Genomic DNA, 11787 nt, shown 5'->3' with positions numbered 1-11787 from the left:
TTAGAAACTTCACCTGTGCTCTTGACTGGAAGCATATAATTTTTATAATCCTTTCTCATTTCAACATTGCCTGCCAGATTTACACCTTTACCTAAAATCTCCCATTAACACTCAGCTACATAAGATACTACAGAAAACGAGCCAGCAGCCCACCCTGCACCAAACTAGAGCAGGGGTTTTCATGTATCCACGTGTCTGGTATTGTGTCATGTGTTTAACCAGCATTGTTTTAATTCTGGTAATAAACCCTGTGACGTAGACACTACTACCATCCTCCACTTTACGTTAAAATAAGGCATCAGAGACACGGAGAGTGTAGGTAGCGGAGGAGTACCCCCTTCCACCCATCACACTATACATTTTCTCAACATGAATGCAGGAAAAAATACTCTGCCATGAAAAGTCTTATTGTCCATACAGGCGGGTGAACTCATAGTAGAGGGAGATCTAGAGCCCATAATGACTGAAAGTTCACTTTAGGGGTAGGAAGTCCCTCACTCCAAAAGAAAAAAGAAAAACCTTTCCTACCTAGGTAAATTAGGGAAAGCAGAACATTCTTTAGTGAACACCGAAAAGTTTCATGAAATCCTGGAGCTTTTAAAATGAAGGAAGAAATCAGCAGGGGAGGAAGGAAGAGACAGATAACCTGGGGCCCTTTCTCTGTTTCAAAAGAAGTTAAGAGATAAAGAGTACTGGCAGAATAAAGTAATGGAAACAGGACAGATCTAGGAAGAATTTTACACCTGGCAGAGTGGCCTGCAGAAGCGGAGAGGATCTGTGTTTAAGATGCAAGAAGCCACAGACAGGAACCCTAGGATGGGGTCTCATTCCAGAGAGGCCTCGACTCCTGCCAGTGGGTCCAACTGCAAAATGTCAGCCACTTTGCTCCGCTACCTTAATCCAGTCCCCACTCCGCGCACCTGCGGTGTCCTTTCCAGCCTGCCACTGTGGGCTTCAGGGCCTCTTTACAGAGCTCAGGCTAGAGGCTTCACACCACCCTCCTGGGTCTGCTCCCTACTCAACCAAACTCCGTGGACCCCAGCACAGCACTGTTTCCAGTGCTAGTCCTGCTTCCTCCAACAGAAGCTTCTGGGAACGGAAATGCTGCATCTTCCTCTCAGGTTGTAATCTCCTGAGGGAGATGCACTCGAAAGAGTTCAGAAGATACTGAACTTACTGATCAAAAGGAAGGGCACAACGCCCAGACAGCAGTGGCGCCCCAAACTCAAGTCACAGGCAGGCTAAAACAGGGAGCATTTTACCAAGTACCAGTTGAGAAAAGGAAACAGGAACCACCGTAAACTTTTTATTTATCTCACTATAAATAGTTTTTAGTTATCTCACTGTGTTGGTTATCAAATATTAGTGAGAAACTCATTTCACTGCATTTTACCTATTACCTAACACATTCTTCTCAAGCTACTTTCAGAGTACTGAAAACGATTCAACAAAAGAACTGGTCCTCCGCTAATTTACCCACTCAACAGCTTGTTCGCACCTTTTACAATTTTACTCAGAAAATTCTGTGCAATTCTCTTTCCTGCTTCATAAAAATGAAATGTAAGTGGCTTAAAGTTTAGTAATCTTCTCTTCCTTATCTCCTTCTGAGAAATTTACCTTTAAAGTTATGCAAAATACATTTTTAGGACAGTGATTCTCCACTAGGAGTGATTTTTGGACACTTGGCAGTATCTGGAGACAATCTGACTGTCACAATCAGGGAGGGAGTGCTGACATCTGGTGGGGGGGAGAGGCCAGGGCAGACGCCCGTACAACACAATGGACACAATAGAGCCCACAAAAGAAGGAAAAAACGTTTTTTTCCAAAAATATCCTATTACTATTTCATAAATGCTGTTCTTTCCTACAGATAGAAACAAAGAAAGCACACGCTAAATCTTAAAATTCTAGAATTACACATACCATGGGAGAGGAAAAAGGAACAGGTGAAAGTAGACCTTTGGCATCAGTTAGCCCTGATGTAAGGGTGCCAGGTTATGAACTCCTGATGCTTTATGGCCTGTGACTAGGTAGGAGGGACAGATCAGGTGTGCATTCCTACTATAAACCACTCCTCAATCGGAACACTATTTTATCTTCTGGCACACCACCAACTGGCAATTTAGGAGTAAAATATCTTATTAATAAACATCACTTTCAGCTTTTTTAAGACACAGCTTTAAAAAAAAGTTCTCAGCAAAAGTCCCTTGAGGTAAATTGTAATTCCGCTGAGACCAGGCTGTGACTTCCATTTCCCCTCCAACTCGGTAAAAAAGTTAGCATCACTAAACATTCTCCTTTGTTTGGGGGGAGGAGCAGGGGTGGGGGGCGGCGAAGGAGGGTCAGGTTGCGTTCGGATTTACGGTTCAAGCTCGCCCACAGTGATAAAACAAATCCAGAAGTAGCAAAGGAAAACACCCTAGAATTCACTGCAAACATTGTAACCTAATGCCAAGGACCTCATCAAAGCAATGTTCTCCTTTAAGATAGGCAAAGTTCGTCCACAACTCCCAAAGCTCAAGCTCAAGCCCCCCTGGCGGTTCTCACCACCATCCTTCCTTCTGCATCAGAGCCTCACGCAGGCGGGGTTGATTGCCCAGTCCCGAGAGTCCGGCACCGCACCTCGCCGCGCTGTCCTCCCCGGATGCGGTTAACAATCCCCGCACTCCTTCCCCGAGCACAGGCTGCGCGTGGGGGGTGCGGGCGGGCCTGCGGCTGCCGGGGGCGGCGGGGGCGGCGGGGGCGGACTACCCCCAGACCTCGGGACTCAGGGTCCTCTCCCGGGGATCTCACAGTTCTCAGGGCGGGTGGTCTCCAACGGCTTCTACTGGGAATCCAAGTTCGAGGACCCTGGTCTCCGATGGAGCCCCCAGCCCCCGTGTAAACCCATAAAGGGTTATTCCAAATCCTTCCGCAGCAGCGCCCCCTCCCAGGAAGGCAGCTCCGGGCGCGAAGGTGCTCCCCACCCCGCTCTAAGCGGTGCTCCCGGCGCGCGGAGGGAGGCAGCTTCCGCCGGGCGCCCGCACCCGACCCGCACCCGCACCCGCCGGCTGCTGAGGTGGCTCGCGGGGCAGCGACGCCGGCCGACGCGCGGCGGGACACTCCCGGGGGTGCACGCCCCGGTGTGCAGACCCCGCGGCCGCTCCCAGGCGTGCGGATTCGGGGGGCGCCCCCACGTGTGAGCACAGGTGTGCGCCCACAGGTGCCGACGGAAGGAACGCGCTCAGGGGTGCACGCCCGGGCGAGCGCGTCCCACACAGCCGCACACCTCGCCCGCGCACGCCGCGAGCGACACACGGTTCGCCGCGCGGAAACCCCAAAGCCAGCCCGCGTCGCGTCTCTCCAACTCACCTCCTCCAAGAACTTGGTCAAATCGTACACCTTGTGGTGCAGAATCAACCAGGTGCTCTTGCTGTGGTTGTGCTTCTGGATCTCTTCCAGGGTGTAGTACTTGACAGTCTGGTCCGACTGCTCGGCCATTTCGGAACGCGGAGAGCCTCGGGCCGTGTAGACACCAGCGGAGCCGGGAGGAGCGGAGCGCGCGTCTCAGCTCGCTGGGCCCGGGACATTCCCGGGCCCCGGCTCGGCGCCCAGAGCAGGGCGGCCCGCGCCGCGGAGGGGGCGGTGGCGCACGGCCTCCGATGAGTGGACAGGACGCGTGTCACTCAAGGGGCCCGCCCTCGGCCGACACCGTCCGCCAACCCGAGTGCGCCCCCGCCCAGCGCGCGGGCGTGCACTGGCTGCGGAAGGTGCCCTTCAGGCCTCGGTAGTTGGAGCGCGCGGAGGGAGTGGCGAGCTGGGGCGGGGCTTCTGTCGCGTCTGCGCAGAAGGCTGAGGGGCAGGGGGCGGAGGGCACCCGACGTCGGGTATCTGCGTGGGGCGGCGGTCCAAGGGTGGTCAGCGGGGGCCAGCGATCGCACGCCACCCTCGCCTCGGTTTCGCAATCGGGTCAGACTGGCCAACCCTGGATGTCACTGTGTAACCAAGTCGCTCCGCTGCGAGTCTGTTAACTAGGAAGATCTGTTAACGTGATGGGAGTCCCGAGCCTCGGGGACTTACAACGCGCAGTGCCAGCACTCTGCGTCAGAGGACGTGTGCTGCCCAGCATCGTCACTCGGGAACTGTGCCGGACATTCCCCTCCCCGGGCGTATCCAATTCTCACAGGAAGAAAACCCAGGGAATTATTTGTGCGGTACAAAGAAAAAAGTCCTAGTTACCCCTCAAGCTCTGAAGCGCTTCTCGGCTGTTGACCCTGACTGGGCGAGTACTTGCGGTAGGGTCCCCTCGGTCTCTTCCCAACGGTGTGCTGTTTACATAAATCCCAAAGGATCAACAGCACTAGGACTCCAGAACAGCAACTCCCCAGCTTAGGGAGCACTCATAGGAAGATTTGCAAATGGCTGGGGAGGTATTATCAAGTCATCTGTTAAGGTCCTTTTCACCAACGGTAGTGAATTCTTTAAAAGGGCCTACCCAGCAGGTTACACATGTAGGTCATCCTCCTAGAGACTCAACACAGCTCGTCCATGTTAGAAGCCTCATAAATGTTAGTTCCCTTCCCCACTGCTTACCTCCTCCAAAGGAATGCATGGCCATGGAGAAGGAAACGTTTTTTCCAAGCTTTCTAAATAGCCTTTACAGATGATGGAATACACTGGTCTTCATATATTGAATCAGCCTTGCATTTCTGAATACACCCCACTTGTTTATTGCTAAATTATATTCTGTTAAAGAATTTTTTATCGGTGTTTGTGGGAGAAATTAGTGTGCGGTTTTCTTTCACACAATGGTATTTATCTGGTCTGGGTATCAGAGTAACACTGGCTTCAGAGAATGAATTGGAAAGTATTCTCTATTTTTCTATTTTTCTGAAGAGGTTTGTAGAATTGGTTTTATTATTCTTTAAAAGTAGAATAGGTAGAGTTCTCCAAGGAGCTTGCAGATTTCTTTTTCAGGAAGTTAAACCATGAATTTAATCTCCATAACAGATACAGGGCTATTCAAATTATCTGCTTCATACTGGGAGAGTTACTCTTTGAGGAATTGATCCATTTCATCCATTCATAATACTCCTTTATTAACCATTTGATGTCTGTAAGGTTTATATTGATAGCCCATGTTTAATTCCTGATATTAGTAATTTGTGACTTCTCTCATTTTTTGGTTGTCAGCATTGCTAGAGGTTTGTCAGTTTTACTGATCTCTTCAAAAAGCCAGATTTCTTTTTGTTTTTCTCTATTTTTTTCAACTTCATTAATTTCTGTATTAGTTCCATCTGTTTACCTTATGTTTATTGTTCTTTTTCCTAGTTGCTCCAAGCAGGAGTTTAAATTATTGACTTGACACTTTTTCTCTTTTCAAATGTTTACATTTCATGTTATAATGCTCCTATATATTTTAAAAATAGTAAACCAGATTACACTACTTCCCTAAACAGTTTTTAGAACAGCTAAATCTTCCCATGACTTCTAGCAGAGCACTGACTCTCTTAAGATCATGGCTATATCTATAATCCACCATCAATATTGTTCCAGATTTCAGTCTCAGTTCCAAATCCAGAAGTGGTTAAAAACAAAACTTTGGCACTAGTGACCTGGATCCTGCCCCTGGTTTAGTGATGATTTATTCAGAGATGCATAGCTATGAGCTTGTCAGTTACCTATTCTAGGCATATCACTTATAATATGCTTAGGACAAGGTCTGGCACATAGGCAGAATTCAATAGATTTCAGCTAGTGATGCTATTATTATTCTAAAAGGCTTCCTTTTTCTAAAACACAGGTATGAGGAAACATCCTATATGGCAGGTGCTCCAAGGTGATGTAAATCTAGGCAAATTTGGAAACAAACCTGAGAGATTAAAGAACACAAATACTTATAAACTCCTGACTTCCCCTCCAGCAAAGACATTTTTATAAACATTTGGAAAACCAACACCACTTCTAAAGTTCCTCAGGTAAAATGTACTGTAAAAAGCACTGTTTCTTTTCCACTATAAGCCAAAAATAAGCAAACATAATTACATTTTTTATTCATTTTCTACTTCTGTCAATCATGCACAAGATGTCCTTGAACAGCCTTTCCTTGCCCATTGATAGTTAAATTCTCCATTATACAGGTAAACCATAGAGAACTGGTTCCTTCAAACAAATGGGCCCTTCAACAAAGATGGGACTCCCAATTCAAATATCGACAGATAATTTGCATTATATCCAGGACTTTTAAGTACTATATTAGCAAAATTTAACTTTCTCCTTCAAAAAATATCTAAAGTTCTCATCTATATAGCCTATTTTGTTGATTTCTAAATAGTTTCCTATTAGCAATAATTTCCAAAATTTTCTAAATATTTTACATTTTTATTCATTTTCAAATAAAGTACGTATGGCTTGAGGCTGTTTCTATCCATGTATAATACCAAATGTCAATTGAGAATCTCTGTTCAATTGGACTGCAGAAGCAGAAATGAGGAGGAGAGAGCAATGGGTATTATCTGATCACAAAGCTCATCAAATATCTGAAGTTCGTTGCTGAAGTAGGGCAATTTTCCTAACTTCAAACAACATTATATATCTTATTGTAAATACATTCTTAGGCACATTTTCCTTGTATGTCCTTCTTTAGAAGCAGGCAAATAAGGAGAATGTTTGATAGTAGGAGATGGCTGCAATATTATATTTTTAAAAATCTTTTTGTCTATAGCACAAATAAACAGAACAAGAGCAAAATGGTATATATAATGAAAATTCCAGGTATCCTATTTAACTTTGTAAAGGGTTTAGGGTTCCAGACAGTTCTATGAAACAGTTGATGGTGTATTTCCCAAGTAAGAAGCTTGCAAATTATCCAAGTCATCCTCAGAATTGATATCATCACCAAGTCCCAGAGATTTTCCCCCTTAAATATCTAATGAGTGGTCTCCTCTTTTTTTTTTTTTAAGATTTTATTTATTTATCAGAGAGAGAGAGGGGGAGAGAGCGAGCACAGGCAGACAGAATGGCAGGCAGAGGCAGAGGGGGAAGCAGGCTCCCTGCTGAGCAAGGAGCCCGATGTGGGACTCGATCCCAGGACGCTGGGATCATGACCTGAGCCGAAGGCAGCTGCTTAACCAACTGAGCCACCCAGGTGTCCCGAGTGGTCTCCTCTTTTATCCCTAGTACCATTCTGCCAGATCTGCCTTTCATGATTACCTGCCGACCTGCTTATAATACCTTGACAGGTTCCCCTTCTAGTCTTCAATTCCTCAGGTCCATCTTCCATAGAATAATGAATCTAAATTAAAATCTGATTACATCACTACTTGCCTAAGACCTTCCAAGGTCTCCCAGTAACTAAAGTTCCCATTCCTTACCAGAGCATCCAAGATCATTCAAAATCTGCTTCATTCCTGCTCCACCTTTTGTCATTTCCAGCTCAAACCTACAGCCTAACCTAGCAACAGTGAGATCTGTCGCTGGAGACACAGCATCCTATCCTTACTTCCATACCCTTGTTCAAGTCTCCTTTCGCCAGAGGACTCTCTTCATTCCTTTCTCTTGCCCTAGAACTCAGGGCCCTTTTTGACTCAGCTTAGTAGTCAACACTGGAGGAGGCACGTGCTGATCACACTCCTCCCCTCTCACTAATGCCCACTCAATATTCCTTGATTCTCTGATTATCACACACTCACTAAGTCATCAGTCTACACATCTGCCCTTCTCACTGGGCCAAGAGTTCCTCAAGGGCAGGGATAATTGGTCACAGCTGTGTCTTCAGCAGAGTGTCCAGAACTCAGTGTATGCTCAATAAATGTTTTTGGATGAATACGGGTATAAACTTACATAGAAGATTGCATGTAAGTACTTGGAAATGTCACAATTTTACTTTAACCATACTGAAAAATGTGGATTAATTTATCTGTCACTAGCAAGAGGACTAGCTAAGTTTTCTAACTTTTCCCAAGACACATACTAAAGATAAAGCTGTTTTCTTTCTTTCCCAGGCTAGGACACACAAAAAGAGAGAGGCTAAATGCAGCAATAGCATGAAAATAGTTTAAAATGAACAATGTGCACACCTAGGAGCAATCCAAAGTGCTCAATGCATCTGCCTAAGTGTACAATGTGAATGATGGAGAGGGCAGGGGAGTTCTTACAAACTGGAAGCGCCATGCCAGAAGCAGTTATTTACCTGAATAAAAATATCACTTCCGATCTCTAAAGCTGATGCTACAAAGAAGTAAATATTAGTCTCTGGATATCTTTATTTCCCTAATCCTCTTACTGATTACAGATATCACTCCCTGTCACCCACCACTCCTCCTTGGCACTCTGGTTTAAGTATGAAGATATAGCTCTCTCTTTGCTTTCTTACAGCAGGGCCAGAATATTCAAATGAACTTTGCTGAAGGAAGCAAAAATAATTTTCCACCACATACAATGATGCTAGAGCCTGAGAGACTCAATTCAATTCATCTTTAATAAATGCAGCAGTGATGTCAATTGAATCAGTTCATTAGATTGTCAATTCTCCTGTGACCATGAGGCACACACCCAGTGGGAACCCTTACTAGGGACAAATCATACAGGGTCCCAGTCTCCCTCTCTATGTTTGAGGACAGCTGATTATGCTCTACCACAAATATGCTCTTAGACATCCAAACACTTCAAATTCCAGGTCAAGATGCATGCTGAACACAGCCTCAGTCCCCGCCTGGAGCTTAGCATCCTAGTTCCAGCTCTGAATAAAGATTTGACTCTTCCCCAGGTAATCTTTCTCAGAAATAACCTTCATTTTAACGTGGTACCTGACTAACCACAAAATATGGCCCAATCTTTGTGTGCTCAGTTTAAACGTCATTTAATATAATGCAACAACCTTGACCTTCATAGGTGGAATCTTTAAGAGGATTCTTAAAGATTCTTAATGCCTGTGAGATAAAAGGAAAAACAATAAGTGACTCATATACCTGGTAAATTGAATAACTATGTCCACAAGGTTGTCATCAAAATGTATCCTGTCAGTAAAGTTTTTCCCTAGATAAAAATTCTGGCGCTATGACATTTTGTGTTTTATTAACTAAAAACAATGATGTAATGTTCATATAAGTGAATGCACATACATATTTTGAAGAAAAATAATATAAATGAGCATCAGTGAACGCTTTACTTGACTTGGGGACTATGGGCTCCTGCTACATTCCACCCTTCTGTCACCTAAAAATCATTCATTATGATCCTGAATTGCGCTTATTGTTTCCTTGCTTATAAAAAATTTATGCACATATAAATGTATCAAGAAACAATTTATTGTTCAGGTTTTCTTGGAGAACTACTGAGCTTTATAAAAATAGAATTATACAACTATTTAGCATTCTCTGACTTTTTTCTGAACAAGAATGCTCTTCACTGCATTCTTCATAATAATCCCAAACTGGCAGGTATCTAATTGTCCATTTAACCCCTGAAAGGACAAATTGGGGTCACCTGGGTGGCTCAGTGGGTTAACCCTCTGCCTTCAGCTCAGGTCATGATCTCAGGGTCCTGGGATCAAGCCCCGGATCACGCTCTCTGCTTGGCAGGGAGCCTGCTTCCTCTTTCTCTCTGCCTGCCTCTCTGCCTACTTGTGATCTCTGTCTGTCAAATACATAAATAAAATCTTTAAAAAAAAAAAAAAAAGGACAAATTGAAGTATATATACACAATGGAACTCTATCCAGCAATGAAAATGAATGAAATGCTGCTACCCTCAATAATATGGATTTCACAATCATGTTTACAAAAACAAAAAAGCTAGACACAAAAGAATTCATGTTGTACGCTTCCATTAATATAAATTTTCAAAAGAAGCAAGATTAACTTATGACATTAGCAGTCGAAACAGTGATTACCTTGAGGTAAGTGAGGAAGTGTCTGGGATGGGAAACGAAGGAATGTTGGAGATGCAGGTAATATTCTACTTTTAGGTCTGACTGGTTGATAAACAATGACAGTCTTTTTCGAAAAACCATAAAAATATCTACTTATGATTTATTCACATTTTAAAAGATTTATCTATTTTGTTCCATAAGGCAACGTTTCATTTTAATGGACTAGAACTGGACATAGTACTTGGGTGTTTGGTGATATGGGCGTATCTGAAAATTGCAAATCTTTAATTCTGCCTTGTTGAAACTGTTGAAGCCAGAGACCAGAAGTTCAATAGCAGAGGTATTAAGAACATGAAGTGCTGACAGGTGTGTTTTGCAAATGAAAAACACTAGACTTTACCTGTACTTAAACAGATTAAAAAAAAAAAAAAACTAGTGAATATAAACATTTATTTAAACTGAATCTGTATTAATTTTTCACCTTGTCCTAATGCAATTTTTTTTCTTCCTATGTGCCTATGCCAGGTAGGATAGAGACCGTCCTGTCTTCAAAGATTTGTTTTAATAATTCCAATGACTGCTGACATAAAACCAGACCATAAAAGTTTACGATAGGGTGCCTCAATCCATTAACTGAAGGACTCTTGATTTTGCCTCAGGTCATGATCTCAGGGTCAAGAGATCTGGCCCCACCTTCCACTCCACATTCAGCTGCTTCCTCTCTCCAGGCCTTGGGCTCAGGGGAGTCTCTCTTGCTCTCAAATAAGAAAAAAAAAATTTAAAAGGTCAAAAAGTTTATTTGCTGGTATATTTGATTCAAAAGAACATTACAATCGGTCATAGGCTGATTCTGGTGGTCACTCTTGTGATAATCACTTACGACGACCTCCGGGCTGGCGCTGAGTAACCAAACGCCTACTGAGCACTTCCTCCTGAGTTGGGAAGATAGCTACGCGCACTCCTCTTGGCCAAAGCTTATTTTGCAAACACAAAACAAGTGAACTACCGTAGTGGGCCAAACACAATACCAGATCCCATCCTTTCACAATACACCTTCCTAGACCGGTGAAATGCGAGGTTCAGAAATGGCTCTTCTCTGCGTAAAAATACCCCGGCCCTCAGCTATGCGGTCGCCCCTCACCCCCAGGAACTTACACTGGAGTGTCCCAGGCCCCCGCGTAAGGGTTTCTGTTCTTCCTACACGCCCGCTTGGGGATCCGGCCGCGGATCATGCTGCTCGAAGCAGATCCTCTTCACTTCCCAACACCCACGTGCCCGGAACCGCACCCTCCTCACCTTCATCCCCAAACGCACTCCTCCTTCCTCCAGGGCCTTCCCTTCTCAGCCAACGGCAACCCCGTCCTTCCCAGTCCTGAGACAAACACCGTGGGGCTCGACCTGGCTCCTCCGACACCCCAGGCCAATCCGTGTCTGAGACGTACTCGTTCCGGACCCAGTGCCCCCTGCCCAGCCCTCCCCTGATTCAGGCCGCACCACTGCTCTCCTGCAACACCGCCCTGGCCTCCTGAGGAGGCTGCCCCTCCGCTCCCGGCCGTTCCTCGGTGCCGGTCTGTCCCTTCTCAGCGCTTCTAGAAAAGCTCCAGGCACACAGCAGGCGCCTCATAAATACCCGTCAAATGGAGGAGGTGCCCGAGATGGGCTTGCCGCCAGCTGCTGCTCCACAGAGCGCTGCACAACCTTCCAGTCAGGGACGGTTGGGACTCGGCGGGCCCTTCATGGGAGGGAAAGGGCGCACTTACCTAGGTGAGCGCTGAAAGCAGGCCAAGGCCTACAGCTCCCCTCTAGCCACACCGTGCTCTCCCTCCACAGCTAGAAGGCCTCTCGCCCCGGAATTCCGCTTTCCCGCTGGGGCCAACCCCAGCTCTTCTCTAAATGAACGCGAGGCGGCGTCCCCAGTCACCAGTCACCAGCGTTGGTG

At 45.6% G+C, this 11787-nt stretch overlaps 1 protein-coding gene across 5 annotated transcripts in view; it reads right to left on the bottom strand.

The window, feature by feature from the left end:
* The window catches only part of CYB5A (cytochrome b5 type A), a 37240-nt gene extending 33503 nt beyond the window's left edge, over positions 1–3737 (bottom strand). For 4 of the 5 annotated variants that reach the window (XR_014302676.1, XM_082698688.1, XM_082698689.1 and 1 more), the window contains exon 1: positions 3352–3642. Coding sequence is in view for 4 of the 5 variants with exons in the window: in XM_082698688.1 (XP_082554814.1) it covers positions 3352–3480 (129 nt within the window). In the remaining variant the exon portion in view is untranslated. Of the gene's footprint in view, positions 1–3351 lie in introns of all 5 variants that reach the window. The other variant, XM_082698687.1, reaches the window with a different exon arrangement.
* Positions 3738–11787: the final 8050 nt, after the last annotated feature.

This window comes from Mustela nivalis, assembly GCF_964662115.1.
Source record: "Mustela nivalis genome assembly, chromosome: 14".
Classification (NCBI taxonomy): domain Eukaryota; kingdom Metazoa; phylum Chordata; class Mammalia; order Carnivora; family Mustelidae; genus Mustela; species Mustela nivalis.
Note: the sequence above shows the minus strand (reverse complement) of the source record. Positions and strands in the feature narration are given on the sequence as shown.